The sequence below is a fragment of the Mytilus galloprovincialis genome, chromosome 2, assembly GCF_965363235.1.
Source record: "Mytilus galloprovincialis chromosome 2, xbMytGall1.hap1.1, whole genome shotgun sequence".
NCBI lineage: Eukaryota > Metazoa > Mollusca > Bivalvia > Mytilida > Mytilidae > Mytilus > Mytilus galloprovincialis.
Genome location: NC_134839.1, coordinates 102,656,485 through 102,675,690, shown reverse-complemented (window position 1 = coordinate 102,675,690; position 19,206 = coordinate 102,656,485). Strand labels below are relative to the sequence as shown.

Genomic DNA, 19,206 nt, shown 5'->3' with positions numbered 1-19,206 from the left:
AGAAAACCACCACACAGTTATGATTACAAGTACACGTATATTCAAAAGTAAAATTTCTTACATGTTTTTAATTCAGTTTGAAACTAAATGTTCTGTTTATAAGGCTTTATTTGTAAGCTCAACAGGACCATAAAATCAGCAACTTAACGTGCAACTTTAGTCATATTTCAAATTAACGGATACTTTTCTGTCGATCTTTGAAACAGAGAAATTACATAGCTTAGAAACTGATCACACCACAAGTAGTCAAAACGAAGTAGAGCTGTGAAAAAGACTATGTAATGTTATTAGTGTTTCATGAGAAAAGTCCTCCTTATGTGCAGACGTATATTGTCTGAATGCGATTTATTGTGCAAAATATATAGCTAAAATGTTTTAAACGGGCTGTTGTTTATTTTGTTACTCGTTGCAATTCAATAACTGTAGACCATAAAAACCAGTATTGCTCTACTTTGAACTGCTGCAAAATATGTCTTATGATAGAACCAACGTATAATGTTTTTTATTTAAGTGGGGAAAAATGGTATCAAAAATAAAAAAAATAAAAAAAATACATATTGATATGTAAACCCTAGGATAACGAAAAGAAAACGAAGGCATAAACCAAATCAAATAGTTTTACGCTAATGATATAAGTGCACAGGTTATCGGGGTGTAGACGTGAAGCGGTTTTATAGGCTTGCAATGAATCGGACATAATATGAAAAAAATGAACAAAACAAATATGCGCATTCGACGTTTTCTTTTTATATATAGCGGTACAAATGTATTATATGTATAGGTGTAATCTTCTCCTAGTAAAGTGTATATTTTGATTATATATCATTCATACAATCTTACTTTTGTATATAGACGTTCATAGTGACATAAATATTCAAAGACTTTCTATAGCATCGACTTGTCTCGGATATGAATATGTTGATCCCCCAAAAGCTTAAAATCCAGTGGCATAAATGTCATGCACACTTTGGGAAGAACTCACAATAACTCCATGACAACTGGTAAAGGATCTACACTGTGATTCCATATGGACAAGGGCTAAAAAATTAGATTGCAACTGGCAATTATGGTAAGTTAGCTAGGAACATATCGTATACACTGCAAAAGACCATGCGTGTAAGCTTAAAGAGTTCTTGCAACGGTTATCTAATTTGCTTTGTGTAAACGACACATACGATTTACTGTCCCCATAACGACGAGGCTGTGTTTTTATACATCCCGCACAGCCAAACGAACATCATCGTTTAGCATATATCACCCCATACAAAATAGGAGAAGTTCATAAGGTGTTGAGGTGTTATTTCTATACCTCAGTTGATCCTCTGTGTAATATGGGACAATTGATTTCTGTTGAGATTAACGGAAATTGCAATTATGGAAATATACACACCAAATAATACATATAGAGCTTTATGCTTTAAACCACAGCAAATGAGTATTTCCTCAAAATTTGGACCATCCATCTTTGTTTTATGAATATATATATATTTTTAAGTTCAGGTTGTCGTGTTTATATTTTGATGATATCAGAATAATAACCCTCAGTAATAACCAAACAAGATTTCGTTCTATAAATTATCTATCTAAAGAACATATCTTAAAAATGATTCTATTGTCGTCTATTGGGAAAGTATGATAATTCAAAATTTAAAAAGGTTAATCTATAATAGGTCTTTTGTTCCGCATAAAACCAATGTTCAACTAAAGATAAGCAAGTTTATATCTTATAAGAAGCATATTTAGACAATTAAAATAAACTATACTGTACTGATAAACGAATCATCGTTTTTGATTGATTACCATTTTTCACAACAAGAGCACATTCGAAAATTTAACATGATACAGATGACTCTCCGATAAAAATAATATGAAATGAGTTAATTAATTGCCCTTTCTGAAAAAAGCGTCATTTGTTATTTCAATCAAATGTATAAGATTGTGTAAAAACACCCACATAATTCAAAATGATTTTATTTAAAATTGAAATGATAGTAAATGAACTTGATAACAAAACAAAACCTATACGTTCTACAAAGTTGTTCAAAAATATTAAATATCAAAAATCAGTTAGTGTATCATTTTGTTAAAACACTAACCCTTACGGAAGCAGTAAGATATTATTAAATGTGACTGTATGATTATTATGTATACGAGGAATATCATAATATCAAATTATCTATACATCAATTTAGATATAATGAAAGATGTCTGATAAATCTAATCCCCTTAAGATAAGTTATTATTATAAATATTATATTTTTTGTACTTGTTAATTCAATATGAAGATTTAAATCGTGATACGTTAAACTGACAGATCGCTTTACTCTTAACAGCACATAAGAGATATAACTGTTACAATCGATATATGACGTCTTGTGTGATTTATGACATATATTACGATACTCTTAACAGCACTTTTAAAGAGTAGTGTAATATATGTCAGAAATCACACAAAACATCATATATCGATTGTAACAGTTATATGAATGTAAGTGCAAAAAGAGTGTTTCAATTTAAACGATATAAAGTACGAGAACCGAAAACAGAGGTTAAAGTCGATTTTGGATTTATAATTAATATATCATAGAATCTAAAAATCAAGACACAATGATTAACTATAGATAAAGTAAAGTACTGTTATTTACTTTTCTATATTTGTAAAAGAGGGACGAAATATACCAGAGGAACAGTCAAAATCATAAATCGAAAATAAACTGACAACGCCATGGCTAAAAATGAAAAAAAAGACAGACAGACAAAGAATAGTACATATGACACAACATAAAAAACTAAAGAATAAGCAACACGAACCCCACCAAAAACTAGGGGTGATCTCCGGTGCTCCGGAAGGGTAAGCAGCTTCTGCTCCACATGTGGCACCCGTCGTGTTGCTCATGTGTAAACAAATACGGTAGAATAGTCTAATTCGGTAGGTCACATTCATGAAAGGGAAGGGGATTGTAGTTACGACGCAAGGAACATATCCGATATCATCTGTGAAACGGTTATTCCATAACGGTCAACCAACTCGTGATGGCGTCCGTAAAATTTACGAAGGGATGATTTCAACTGTACCATTTGGAACTCTTGGTTTAATAGCTTCCTTGTGAGCTGCAACCCTCTATCAAAAAATCATTATAGGAAATGCAAGCACGGGAATATCGTATCAATTGGGAGATAAATACCCCGTTTGCAAGTCATCAAGTAAAAATATTTCATATTGATAAAACTACCACAAATTTGTCACAGCATCATTATAAACAAGCATATACTTCCTGTTTTAAGTTGTTATTCAATCGATTGAAGTGTTTGAGCTTTTGATTTTACCATTTAATGAAGGACTTTTAGTTTTGAAATTTTATTTTTTAATAAATTTGATTTTAGTCAATGATTGTCTTTGCTGATATATAATGATGACAGGTAGACTCTGTCTTTGTCAATCCAAATTTGCCCATATTTTGAGCGATGTAGAACTATCATATACTAACTTTTATATTTCTTTTCATTTTATTGTCTTGTGAGTTTAGTACTGGTATGACAACAATCGTGTAGATTAGTAAAATTTCAAATTTCAAGTCAAGTATTTTGAGGTGGTCAGAAAGTGTGGGCATTCCTTGTTATACAGCCAGGTATATGGTAAAGTGCTTTTACTCAATAGACGTATCGTAACCATAAAAGAAAGGCGAAAACTACATAAGGGACATTCAAACTCATAAATGCAAAATAAAGTGACAAAACCATGGCAAAACAAAAGGACTTCGTTCACTTTTGCGGATAGTACCGACTCTTATTCTAAAAACGCATCAATATAAATTGTTTTTATTGTGACAGATGTACAAACAGTTTACTTCATAATACACATGAAAAACGGAAACGACATAAAATCGTCAAAACAATATGCACAAGAAAAGTAATTGATTCACGGAAACAATTTAGAGTAAATATTAACAAGCATTTGAACTTTGCCACATTCATCAAAATTTTAGACATTGAAAATAAAAAAAGAAGATATAAAGTAAAATTCAACAAAATGTATTTTCGTAGTTCCAAAGAAAAATCTCTATATTTTTAATTTTTAACACAGTACAATTTTAAACTCTTATAAAAAGAAAATGATATTTTGTAAATATGCAGGAGAGAAAATTACTAAACGAATTATACAAAATCGAGATGATTTGGTTCTTTACCATGTGCTGCCGCCTGTCTGAATCTTACATGTTCATGTTAAAAAATACAACATTAACTTAAAATAAACAACTGATTGATGCAATTGGTTTTCATGATAGATAAAAGTAAAGACTATTGAATAAATCGTAATTAATGTCTTCTTTCATTAAAACAATGATAAACCATGATTTAGTTCACCAAAGTCAATACTCACCGTTTTATTTATTTCAATTTACTTCACAAATAAATATACAACCACATATCGGAAACATGAATAAACAATTTGACAAATTAGAATCATACAGTTGTGATCAACACAATTTAAATCTATAAGATCGGATACGTTTACACTAATCGAATTTCATTTTGTCTAAATGTAGCTGCAGTACATAGGCCAAACATATTTTACGAAAACACAACGATTGCACATGGTTTAATATACATTAGTAGATGAATTCCACAAATATTTCATCTTTTGTTGAAATATTCAATGATAAAAATTGCCGAAGATTCTATAAAACTAAAATTGGAATTGTTGAGATAAACATTACATAAAATTTACTAAATACCTAGCAACATGTTTCATCAAGGTTCGCCTAAAGAGCTTATTTCCATCTTTACTGGTATTTCATTAAATGCCATTGTCAAATTAATGAACCATAATACTGAGCTTGGTTAACAGACATTACGAGGATGCGTTTCATTGTACGAATATGTTAATACATAAATAAACTCAGCCTGACATTTCAATCTGACATTAAGTTCATAAACAAATACTTTTTTATAAACATTAATATGTGCTTCAAGTTTTTATAATCACATTGACGTACAAATTCATACTGATATTTATTTCTCATGTTAAAAGTTTCTATATTTGAAGCGTTGGAATATTTTTTTTGGGGTCAGTAATACTTTTTGACAGGGCTAAGTTCATGTTTTAAAATATTTGACAAAAATACAGTTACATCACCTGTAGTGTTCTTCCAACATTATGTTTTACAAAAGGAAAACATAAAGCAAAATCAAATATTATACAACATCGACATGAAATATGAAAAGGTGACAATTGGAGCAAACTGCAGCACCTAAAATGTCTTATGTCCGTCTCTTTTAAAAGTGGCAATCATATTTATAAACCATTTATGTCTTTATCTGTTTATCTATAATAGAAAGCAAACTCCTCTACACGTATATGTCCATTTGCGAGCAACGTCTTCGGAATATAATCCCTGCATTTTGTACGTTATTTTGAGTCAATCAATACAGTTGAACATTAGGAGGGCACTGATGTTTTAATATTTTAAGACTTTGTGAAGTGCTGCCTTTCATAAACTTTCATCGGCGTGTTCCTCTGGTAACCCATGCTGTTCTACATATGCAGTATGATTATTATTTAGCCATGGTGTATTTTCACATATTTCTATATCTTGTCCAGTTAATTCGTGACTAGTCTTTACGTCATAAGCATAACTACTTTGTGTTATAGGTGATTGAGTAATATTCAAAGTTGGGGACGAGTGTAGTTCATGTTCGTTGGGTCGAACTCTGTCCCCTCTACTTGTTACACCATTTGAATCCGAATTCCGATGATCTTTCCACGATTTGGTGCGTGACGTAAATGTTGATCGCCACCTTGAACTTCCCGATCGGGTCAGTGTGTATCTCCTCCAGGCTTTCTTAAACTCATTTTGAACCTAGAATGAATTCAAAACAAAACGTTAACTAAATAAAAAAAAGTATAAACCCGCAACCGAATCGTAGGATACATGAAATTGCCCTATCCGATAAATGTCTCCTACCATAAAACTGCAATATACAAATGTCTATGAAACGAAAGATCCATATCCAAAACCATTTAAAAGTATTTTACAAGTTAAGATATGAATGTGCTTTTCTGATTTCCCCCTGTAACTTTATACTTCTGATTTAAAAAGAAAATATCATGATATTTAAGTTATTTTCAATTTTCCGTCTTTTTTATATTCCATGTTGTTTGTAGTGTCTTTAATTTATTAAATGCATTTGAACATTATATCTCCCAGTTGATACAATTTTAAAGGACTTGTATTTCCTATCATAATTTCATTGGTACATGTCCGCTGCTTAAAAGAACGCTATTAAAACAAGAGTCATCAACGGTGAAGGTGACTTCATCTTCGGAGACCATCACGAATTGGTTGATTGTTATGGAATGTTCGAATTGTCGTTATTTTCCCCTGATGAGACTTATTACCGGGTTTTTACTAATATGAGTAAATTGACGTCTGCCTTTGTGAAGTCGGATCTGCTTATCCTTTCCGGAGATCATCCCTAGATTTTGGTGCAGTTTGTGTTGCTCAGTCTAAAGTTTTCTATATTGTGTTTTGTGTATTGTTATATATAAAAGAGAAGATGTGGTATAATTGCCAATGAGAAAATTCTCCACAAGAAACCATATGACAAATAATTTAGCAAATATAGATCACCGTAGGGCCTTTAACAATGAGAAAGCCAATACCTTATAGTCAGCTTTAAAAGGCCACGAAATGACCAATGTAAAACAATTCAAACGAGAAAACCAACGGCCTAAATTATGTACAAAAAATGAACGAGAAACAAATATGTAACACATTAACAAACCAATGAATTACAGGCTCTTCTGACTTAGGATAAGAACATACATACAGAATGTGGTGGGGTTAAACATGTTAACGGAATGTGTTTGCTTGTCATTGTCTTGTCTAGGCATGGCCTTTCAGTTTATTTTTGACCTATGAGTTTGAATGTCTCTTTGGTATATTTCGCCATCTTCAATATGCACTGTAGAACTTGTTAAAAAAGCCTCATTTATCTCGTTGTTGTCACATTAATTTTTTCCAATTTCTCTATCTTCAATGATTAACTTTTTTTCTTTCTTTTTGATGTCTTAATCATTGAAACTATATATCAAGTTTTACGTAGAATTTAAAAGCTAGACTCGCTACTTACCTCAGAATTGAAGAAACAAAACAACAAAGAAAGGATAAACCCCTGTCAAAGTCACAAATGAAGATAATATATTATGTTTATAAAAATAAAGTTAAAGTAAATCATGAACATATAATTTACAAATGTGCAATAATTTTAAACTTTGAAATTTATCACTTCCTTGTTTAACGTATTGGTCACATCTTTGTTAGCTATACTGCGCAGGTTTTTTAGGTGTTTTTTTTTACATCTTCGACAAATCTGTGTACCAAGTCAAAGATCTGCGCCATGCCTTATTCTTGGTTGTTTTTTTCTATATCTGTACTTTATTCGGGGGAGTCGAAATGGCACGCGTCATTTTCCAGCAGAGTGAATGATCCTGTTATGGTCACATTACTTATCGAAACTTACAACTTTGCAGGTATCATGTTGTAAATGTTTCTTATCTCAATAATTAGTGTTGTCTGCTGTTCTGTCCAATATTCTGGGTGCTTCTGATCATTCGTGGCATGTATAACTAGTACTAGTTAATTTCGTTTGTTTCTGTAAAACTTGTAATTGTTCCATTGCTGTTACCCTCAAAATAGATTATACCACAAAATAGATACCATAAACACTCAATGGTCCATTTAAGTTTTGAATCAAAAAAATATATCACAAAATACAAAGAAGCATGTCACTGGCAATGAAAACTGCGACAAAAACATACACTGATCTTAAATTCTAATTTGAACAAAAAATCTCATTGCTAACCTAGTAGGAGTTAATAAAAAAATATATTGCTTACCGCGAACAAAGTAAATAGAATGTATATTGCTTACCTGGTAAGAATTAAAGAAAATTTCCAAGTAAAAGTAAATGAGCAACCCGAGTCCTTTTGACTGGGTCTCCACAATTTGAAATATTATACTAAACACCATATAGTGTACACCAAACAATGGGATTAAAACAAGCGTCGACTTTGCAAGTCTCCTGAAATAAAAGAAATATATAACATCAAGAAGAGTACAGACATTTTTGATAACAGCGTCTATCTATTCATTTGAAAAAATAAAGGACAATTCGTTCGTTGCTGCATAGGTAAAATGTGTCATAATTTTATAAACTATTGAACTCATTAGTTAAATTATTATGAACATTTCTAATTTTAAAGGAAACATTTGTAATGGAAGATATTATGAAATAGAAAAAAAAAATGAAAGTAAAGATATAAACTGAAACCTGCATGAAAGTAAAGCAACCAGCAGAGCTTTGTAATATGCAATCCCTTTATAGCCATTCTTAAATGCAATAATGTAATCTAAAGCGACGCTAATTGATCTATTTTACAATAAAATAAACATCTAATTGATTTTGTCTTTCAAAGGGTCAGAGTAATATTGTACAGTTAAAAAGAGAAACATAAAACAATTGTTGGTTGATCAGTTTTATATTTTTTTTAGAATAAAAACTTTTTGTAAGAATTTTTTAGTCTATACTGACATTCATTTTGATCCAAAAAATGAATTTAAATATTGCATGTTAATTTAACGTTTTAAAACTGTAATATATTCGATATTTACACATAAATTAACGAAAAGACAGGTATGGCACGAGGTTGAACGCATGACTATGTAAGATTCCCTTGAAGTTCGATGTCTAGATAAGCTTGTGTTAAGCCTAAACTCGTTTATCTATGACAATAGTTTAAAACAGTCTATACGATTTAAGAACACGTTGCAGAAAAGGGGTAAGCTCAATTTTGTTTCACACATAGTCATTTTTAATTCTTTTCAACCAGAACTTACATTCAAAGTATTGAAGCTCGATGAGCATACCTTAAGCCTCAGTTAAAGTTCTTACAATAGCATAGATACATGTAGACAAGGAGAATACATTCATGAAAAAAAAATGTTTAGTAAATTGCAAAAATTTATTTAAAAATGTACAAGAAGGATATTCTTAACGAAAACCAATATAGTTTGATTTGCAACAATACATGTAAGTTTTCTTTCGAAAAAAAAAAAAAAAAAAAAAGACACATGTAAAACTGTTTTTTTTTGTCATATATCTTTCAACAGCAACATATAGCGTTTGATGTGTTTGAGGTTTTGATTTGCATATTGCTTAGAGACTTTCCGTTTAGAATTTGCATCAGAATTTCGGTATTTTCGTGATTTTTATTTTCTATATAAGCGGAATAATGAAAAAGTAGTTCCCTGTTTAGTTCATTATTGTACAGATAAGTTAAAATCTCACTGGTATATTATTGTTATGTACGACAATAATGTGACCTCATTTAGGACGGTCTTCAATTCAGCTTGTTTACGGAAAAAAGGATATATCTATCGTTAGATTATGTAAAACAAGATGGTGTCTTGTCAGTAAAATCAAAACGAGATGTGTCTGTTTCATAGGAATTAACATTCAATGATTACATAATTCTTCATATTACCCTCGGTAAACTTGTACATAACATCTAGGTCATATAATTATAAAAAATAATTGGTACGAAATCTACAATCTAATGAGCTGTTTGTTATTTGCAATGTTTTCTTAGTAAACTTACACCAATATATCATGCTGAACATAAAGTTCAATAAAACCAATTTGTAAAATGCCTGCATGATGTTATTTTTTAATTGCTTGAAATCCATATCGATTTTCTTAATTTTTTTATTCACATTCTCGTATTTTTTGTAAATCAAGAAACAAAGTACTTCCATAAAATAAATCCAATTTTGCATGCAGGTATTTTGCAGTTCTAACATACATAATAAGTCATCAAACTAAAATTAGTAAAGTAAATTTTCCTATAAAAATTACCAATGTGTTTAAATACCTTACAACGTATTGGCTAGGTTATGAGAAAAGAATATAGATGAAATATACAAATGGAACATTCAAAACTCATTATTCGAAGAGATAATATAATTTAGGGCATATTGACACAACCCTCGTTCCATTCGACATTGAAATAACTAGCAATAACTATATGGATTTTTTTCATTACAAAAATATTTGAAGGCAACGATGAACATAAACATGTTTTGAGAGAGAACTCAAATAGACCCTATTATGTGTGACTTGTCAATATCATCAACTGTTATATTTACATCAAGAAGAGATTTGCAATAACAATCTATCTTATAATCTGTTGAACCAAGCTCGTTTTTCTTCAAAGGAACATTATGAAAGCGCAGGGAGGTAGGGATAATAGTCTATGTGGAGTATTCAGTGATGTGCTAATTTGTACTCCTGAGTCAGTGTCGGACTGTAGGCCATATTATGAGATAAAACTTCTTCCATGACAACGTTATTTTGTAAATGATGATCATCGGATTCAGAGTCAGATGCTGAATCGTTTTGGTTCTAGTGTGACTTTCTCACAATCTAATGAACTAATATTAGTTTGTTCGCCATATACATGTTTACATGTTGTGATTATATTTTATAGTTACGAAAATCATTATATTTAAATGCAGTAATTGACCAACACCACCACGATCTTCCAAAGATATTACGCACACCATGATATTTCGATCGCCTCTGACTTCACTAGCCCTTTGCAGTCACCGCCATCCTTCTAACGATTTTTGTGAGTTAGCCGAGCGTTTATATGCGTTTTTCTGTGATCTGCACAAAATTTACTTTTATTGGACGTCATCATGCTTGGTTGTCTTATTCGCGACTTTTTAATTGATTGAAAAGAAAACTAGAAATTTTTATATAACTAAATTAAAAAAAGACAAACGCAGATCAAACACATCACACGTTCATTATTCCGACAGTATTAATAGTGAAGGAGTTTCGTTCAATAAAACTCAACATAGCGTTAATAAATATATTCATTTTATTAAATAGAAAGAAGTTTTGCTTTTCTAAACAGATAATTATACAAATTCACAGTCCATTTTATTTATTAAAACGGCAAACTGTTAAAGTTTGCTCCAATCCAAATGTCTAAAAGAAAACTGAATAAAACATTCAACCATTTCTTCCGCGTTAGAATTGGATAAGGGAAAATTAGAACCTGGTAAGTTTGTCTTCCATATTTTCAGTAAACACAGTTAGCAACTAAAGTATATACTCGAAGAATTGGTAAATATAATTACTAGTGACAAACGATTCGACAATAACTCGGTGACAATATATTCCCCACATTTGCAATTTATAATTGTCATTTACTAAGAGTTAGTTTATACATGTACATAATTGTTCTTCATGGCCAATTACAGTATATTTATGTTATGATAAATCGGGATATATATTCCGCAAAAAATATCTAATCATACAATATCATCATAGATACCAGGATTGAAATTTTATAGTTGCACCAGACGCGCGTTCCTCTACAAAAGACTCATCAGTCACGCTTGAATGAAAAAATGTTAAAAAGGTCAAATAAAGTATGAAGTTAAAGAGCATTGAAGACCAAACATTTCTGAAAGTTTTGCCAAATACAGCTACGGTAAGCTATTTCTGAGGTAGAAATCTTTGAAGAATTTCTCTCTCATTACATAGGTAAGAAAACAAAATTTGAATTACAAAATCATTTTTATCTGTTATCTCCAAATTTCTCATTATGTGTGGATCAGCAATATTTATTTTCAATCATTACATTCACATGTGCATTATTAATAGACTTACTTACCTATACCTGAACTTCTTAGTCTCTGGACACGGCGACGAATTCAATTTGGTAAATAAAACTCTGACGATATTGATAAATATGGTAAAATTAATCTGTAAAAAAGTAAAATCTTTCATCATTATTTAGCACTTACTATGTAGTTTTGATTGATATAGTGTACAACATAAACGCCTCAATTATTTGTTATCATTTTTGTATAAAGAGTTTATTGTCCGATGTCTGTAGTACATAAACAAATAACAGGTCTTCATCTGATTTAAAAGACTCTTATATTTCAATAAAGTCCTGGCGTTTTACTTCTGATCTTAGTCTTCGTCATCAAAAGTTACAAAGTGTCAAGGTCAAGAAAGTATGTAGGAATGTTACTTATATTCAGAGTGGCCTAACAGAGATCTGACCACAACGTATCTGAATAAGTTCTATATTTAACACATTGAACATAAAATTTGCAAAAATGATATGACATTGTCATGATTGTGCACATTCACTGCGTTGAAATCTATGGCGGAATGCATCTGCTTTTCTAATATTCTTACTTAATATAGGTTTTTCACGACAGATAATTACGTCTTGGTTTTGATATTTTATGTCGTTTTGGTTCGGTGTCTCATATACGTATACCACTATGGCACATACTTCCTAACATTCACATTATATATGCTTTACAAGAGAATATCCTGAGTTCAAGGTTACAAAAGAGGGCGTACGCCCTTTAAGTCATCTGAATTAGCCATTGTGTTAAATAAAAATTAGTTAATTATTGATCTACAAAAATATAAACAGCAATTAGTTTTATAAATAAATTGACATCAGTATACTGCTCTTCAATAGTCATAACTCTATTAAATTGAAAACAAGTCTGGGTTATCAACCAAAATCGACGGAAACACACCAGTTATATGTTGGAAACCGCGGAACAACTGAATCACTGAACTGCTACAAAAACAAACGCCAACATACATAGAAACGGAATATTTGTTGTATATTTAAAATCGGCCCACATCAACTAATAATCTAATTTTTTATGTAACATGTCCGACAGTTTTTTGTTCATAACCATAATTTTGTCATGTGACCGAGACGTCATCAACATTTTTTAAGTGTTTTCTGCGGTTTAAAATGCAATTTAGAATTAACATAAAAAATGTGGTGCACACTTTAAAATAAGACGCTTCGCGGGTTATTCAGTATGCACCACTTTTTTTTATGTTATTTCTTCATAGACAGAAAACATATTACAGTCATTCCTTGAAAAACAACTTTACTTGTAAGATGCACATATTAAACTTACTACAATAGTTAATAGTATTGGTCCATGAATAATCCATTCAACCCATCGGATGTCATAAGTTGTCCAGCAGCTGAAATTTAAATTGCCGATTACATATTTGCAAAAATAAGGTACAATCATGAGGTAAGGCACGACAACAACAAAAATCTTCAAAAACAACTCACTCAGAGTTTCCCTTTGCCTTTACCAAGTTTACTGATAGTATTTAGAAGACTAAAGGTTATTATTGGCCTTCAAATAAAACAATTAAGTTTGATCAGAAAACCAATATGAAAGTCTTGTTCTCGCACAAATGAGTTTGACACTCTTTATCTGGGATCAAAATTTTGTTCCTTGAGTTTTAAATGAATAAAGTAATCAGACGTTCTTGATTTGATGTTAATATGAGTACCGTTTTTATAAAGATAACTGATGTTTCCAACATTAGCATACTTACAGTTTATTATCCACTGTTGATCTAACAGCCACCCAGGGTATAATGAATACCAAGGGAAATGCTGAAACCATAAAATGTAATATCAATTAATGATTTCAAATGTGATCGTCTATAATCTCGAAATATATTTGATTCAGATCAGTTTAATATCTTAAATCGGACTGTTTATGCAATATCTAAATACCATTTTACGTATCAACCTGGTGTATTCGCCGTGGGTCATTAGATGAGGTCTGAAATTTTTCGAGGGAAGATCTAATCTAAACTTAAATGAATGTTGCAGTTTAATTGTTTTAGAAATGGAACGTATATTTCAGTAATATTTTTTCTTGAATTTATTTCATGTGTTCGTACTGTGCATATGTAGTTGAACATACTCCTACATCAAATAGATTCATACGCCATACACAACTTCTGTATTATACACATACACATCATTTTGTAGCACGAATATTTGAAAGTATGTTTTTGATTAAAAGGCAACAGTAGTATACCGCTGTTCAAAAGTCATAAATCGATCGGGTGTAAACAAATCCGGGCCACAAACTTAAACCGATTTCTAGGTAGGAAATAGAGAATACTCGTCTTAAAAAACTGTGATGTTTGAATTGCTTATCTAAGGTAGACGGAAACGATCAACTACCAGATGTTTACGATAAATTCTCCATGGAAAAAAAAATATGAACATGTCTCAACAAATTGTTCATTTTTCAAATATTTCTTCACAATCACAGATTTGTTTGAATTCTTGTATTTCAATACTTACTCCATCCTAGAAGCATATAGATATGTAAATGTTTCTTTTCTGTAAATACAGCTACTGATATTAACATCTGTAGGTACAAGGCTTCCACAAAGATCCAAGCATAATTAGCAGCCATTATATAGTTTACGATTGTCATAAACATCCGACATTCCCAATGCTGAAAATAATCAAAAGTTGACATCTTGTATATAACACCTTGCTATTGTTGTAGACCGTAATTTTTGTGTTTTAGTCTACTGACTTCTTGATTTAACCCCCCCCCAAAAAAAAACCAACAAAAAACAAAACAAAAACAAAAACAAACACCCGCATCTTCTGTAAAATTATAATAATCATTTCAGGACAAGATAGCACAAGCAGATCGATTTAATTTTGAGTTTTGAATTATGTATTGATAAAAAATAACACCCTGCTGATTGAAATAACAAAAAAAAGAGTTCTTAATATTGAAAAAAAAGTGATTACTTTTTTGTTTTGACGAATAATCGTTATTCTCAAAAATGCCAAATAATAAAATAACAAAAATACCAAACTCCAGGGAAAATTCAAATCAAAAGGCCACATCAAAAGCTCAGATACACTAAACGCATGGAAAACAAATGTAATACACCAGACTTAGTACAGTATTTTTCCTTATGTAAATAAACCTGATAACGTGAAACTGCATGTATATTGTTACAGTATCATCACAGACTATTGTCACTTCGGTAACCAGGGTTGATTTTATAATAGCAAATAAAATTATATAGTTTAGATTATGGTTTTAAAGGTTAAAAACTCGATGCTTGATTCAAAAGACAATGCTACACCTCATTGCTAGTAAAGCATTTGTTGATTGTTATAACCAACTAAGGTAAATGGTGATACGTTGTGTGTCGCTATATAAAATCATATCACTGGAGATTTTTGCATTTTTCCACAAATTGAAATTCTTCACACAAAAACTTTATATATTTGATTTTCCATGATACGTTATTCAGATGATTGCTGGGTTCATTGGTCATTAGTGGTCAAACAATCTCATGAATAGGTATCGGTGGAGAATGAATATCTACAGAAGTTATAGTTAAGAGACAAGATAATTCGATTTATAAGTGTACACATTAAATTCACAGGCACATTGAAATCATCATGGGTAGTCAAGGCCGTTAACATCTCGGTAGTAAAAGAAGATATAGGGAATTTCCTTCAACACTACATTTGATATAAAAAAAAAAGTGATTGTTATTTTGTGTTCACTTCTGTCAGTCCGAAACATTTATTTACTTTTTTTCTGTTGTAGAGGCTGGTATAAATTAATCAGGACACACTGGGGAAACATTGATAGTGACAAACATATTTGATAGTTTTAACTTATTTGGCTCAACCTTTTTTATATATATATATATATATCTAACGTCCATCAGGTTTCGAACTTTTGCATAAAATTTCGAAGATTGTTGATTTTATTGTGCTCAAAATGTACAATAAAGGAACAAAATCGATGGGTATTTGCTTAAGACAGTAAGTCATATACAAGTTTTGCATTTCTTGTACAAATCAATTATTTTCAAAGGCATGGGATTGAATTGTAAAGAGAAAATCAAAACATGATGCAGCAAAACACAATGCTTACATTATGACGTTATCAACATTAAAATAAAATCGAGTGAGGAAAATTCTCAAAGGGAAAATATCGATATTTTATTTCATCAAATCTTCGTAAAGTAGGGTTGAATATTTTCATAAGATATTTCTACGCAAAATGAAAAACTAATTATTATGGTCGAGATAACTGAAATGAGATGAACTATAGAAAATGTAGCATCAAAACTTTTCTGCATATAAATAACCAGAGGACAGTCGAATCTGTATGGTTCCTTGTGATGTTGCACTCGTCTAATACATCTATTAATCCCGACTATTCCCTTTAAACATTTCGCAAAGGAAAGACGTTTTGGTCTATATTATGGATTTGTATCTGGAGTATTTTGTGAATTCTGTTAAGAACTGATTTAGCAAAGAGAATAACTCCGTATCGCTTTACTTTTTAACATAGTGGTTATACAACCAGGAACAAATATAATGCAAAACCATCAAAAATTATCTTAAACGCAATTCAAGGGAAAAACTGTTCATTCTTGCAAATAAATATTCTTTACAAATAATGACGTGAAGAAAATATCAATCAAATTAACAGTCAACACGATTTTTGACACAAGTTATTATGTAATGATGTTAAGTTTGGTTTCTGTTTTGATATCAAATCAGAAAATTTAATTGAAATGTGATTTTTGTTCATTTATTATTTATTTTATTTTGCAATGTTTCTTTACATTTGTATTCCAGCAGAGTTTGGAGTTATCCAATCGAGATTATTTCTATCAATGACACAATAATTGATACTCGGAAAACAGAATAACGTTATGCACTTTTAAATTATTGAAGAATCAATTTCAAAATGCTCAACTGCATGTTCAGTTATCTTGTCAGCTGTAAGTCAACCAGATTCTTTTATACATTTACTTGTAAAGAAAAATAATAGAAACATTTGTTGGGCAACATTTAACTTACTAATCCTTCTGGGAGAAAAGCTAACTGTCCTTTATCGTTATAGTAGACGTCACTGGAAAATCCTAAACCTTCTATCATAATACCATTCTTAATGAAAGATATGATAGCTCTCAGGATGAACGACAAGAAAAGGTTAAGATGAATGGTATTCCGGGGACAATGCAGCTTTCTGAAACAAAAACACAAAAATCTTGTTAAGGTTAAGTCAGATATTTCGAAACGTTTGAAAGCGATGAAGAAAATGTTAATTTCGAGTCAAATTGTACGTATTATGAGTGTATTTAAGATTTTGATTTATTGATTTAATTTTTTTCAGTTTAGCACCTCAATTATTATTTGCTAGATGAAAGTAGTATTTTTTTTAAAGCATATAGAAAGGCATATTATTTCTTGAATGAAAACGTTCAGGTACTAATTATATGTGTGTTAGTTAAATTGCATTTTAATTTTTAACTGCGTAAATCTAGACAAACTTAACATTAGGTAGAAAATTTTAAAAGGAAATCTAATATTAATCAAAACAGAAGTCAAATGGAAACTTGATTTATAACTTACTTGAAGTATAACATTATGATTACTGCAACTAATAAAGACGCTAACGACAATCCATAACCAGTGTGTTTCATAATTGTAAGGTTGTCCATGTGGTCCTACAATTGAAAAGGTTGTCAAATATATATTTATAATGAACATATATTTAAAAGAATGATAACACCTATATATATTCTTTGATAATAAGAAAATACACGTAAATGAAAATTAATGAATAGATATCCCTAGTCTGTTTCTTGGTATGTTTGTCTGCACATGGTATTCGCAACTTTTCTTAAAGCAGTGACTGCATTTTCACGAAAATTTAAAAGATCTTTTATTTCTTTTTTGCACTTCCTCTATCGTTTTTAAGGATTTTATGAAGTGTTCTATATCAAAAGTTTTATACTATTTTGAATGATCAAAAGACAGACTAGCATTCGGTCCTTAAATTTAGATGTGTAAGAAAGGGTGGCTATTTATGATTGAGTTTAATAAACAAAAACAGTGCACCATTATTGTAAATGATAAAGTTTGTCTATTATCGTATTAAATTATTAAAACCAACATTCAACACCGTATCTTAATAACTACGAGCATTTATACTGCAAACAGTTAAATTTTCAATGTTTAATCTTGTTGAGTAGAGAAATGCCATGAATCCATAAAACTACATTATCTCATGCATCCATTCGAGTAATGATTAAATTGGCTTACCTTGATGATAGCAGGGACTGGTTGTCCAGGGACACCATTGACAGGAATATCATTCATTACGCATGCGCTATAATCGGACCAGGTCTTATTGGTATCTGCAATAACAAACCAGCTTCCATCCGACTCGCAACGTCTGGTTACATTTTCTGAAGAAACAAAAAATTAAAAAAAACTTAGACTGGAATAAAGTCGACATAGAGACTGATATGACACTGTGTAACATATTTGTTTGTTTTTAGTGGTTAAGATTAAACACAATGTTGACTAGTGTAGCCCTATGTTTGACATTTTAACCTATAAAGTCTGTTTGTTTTGTTCACACGTCAGTGTCAATATAATAAAATTTGATGCGACTGTCATACAAGTGAGAGGTTTAGCTAGCTATAAAGCCAGGTGATATCCACCATTTTCTACATTAAAAAAACCGCATGTATCAAGTCAGGGCTATGACAGTTGTTATCAATTCGTTTGATGTGTTTGAGCTTTTGATTTTGCCATTTGATAAAGTACTTTCCGTTTTGAATTTTCCTCGGAGTTCAATATTTTTGTGATTTTACTTTTTTTAAGAGCAAAGCCAGTGAGTTATTTCATATATAAGGAACACTATTGAATGTGATATAATCATTTACCAAACAAATTTAAATCGTTCTTTATTGGAAGGAAATAATTCAATTGAACATTATACATTTATTTCCCGTGCCTGAGGGAGATATGAAGATTTGTTCACCCAAGAATAATCATATATCACGAGGGCTCTGCCCGAGGGAAATATGATTTTTCGAGGGTGAACAAATCTTCATATCTCCAGAGGCCAAGAGAAATGAATGTTTTATTCCACTGCCTAAGCTTTGTACACTATCTGAACTTCAAATATTAGTTTACATACCGGAATTATTACTAAACACAACATACATATTGATAAACAGTACTGATAAACATTAATTGTTTAATTAGTCTTTTTGTTTTAATGTCTGAAATACGATAATGATATTTGCTAAAAGTATTTAGAAAATAAGAAGTTCAAGACGTTATGAACATAAACCGCGCTTTACGTCGCACGATTTTGTCCCGACATTTCAGAGGGGAATATGATACTCAGAGGTGAATATGAAGTTTTGTTCGTCGTCACGTGTGAAAGTTTCAACCAATCAAATATTGATTTCGCT

General features: G+C 30.8%; 1 protein-coding gene across 2 annotated transcripts in view; it reads right to left on the bottom strand.

Annotated features, from left to right (window-relative positions):
* Positions 1–3,803: 3,803 nt before the first annotated feature.
* LOC143065179 (secretin receptor-like) overlaps positions 3,804–19,206 on the bottom strand; it is a 114,170-nt gene continuing 98,767 nt past the window's right edge. For both annotated transcript variants that reach the window (XM_076238594.1, XM_076238595.1), the window contains 10 exons: positions 18,041–18,186; positions 17,348–17,442; positions 16,793–16,961; positions 14,240–14,396; positions 13,474–13,534; positions 13,038–13,107; positions 11,747–11,838; positions 7,935–8,085; positions 7,135–7,176; positions 3,804–5,861 (listed from right to left, as the gene is read on the bottom strand). In XM_076238594.1, the coding sequence (XP_076094709.1) occupies positions 5,493–5,861; positions 7,135–7,176; positions 7,935–8,085; positions 11,747–11,838; positions 13,038–13,107; positions 13,474–13,534; positions 14,240–14,396; positions 16,793–16,961; positions 17,348–17,442; positions 18,041–18,186 (1,352 nt within the window). In that variant the 3' untranslated portion in view covers positions 3,804–5,492. The remainder of the gene's footprint in view (positions 5,862–7,134; positions 7,177–7,934; positions 8,086–11,746; positions 11,839–13,037; positions 13,108–13,473; positions 13,535–14,239; positions 14,397–16,792; positions 16,962–17,347; positions 17,443–18,040; positions 18,187–19,206) is intronic.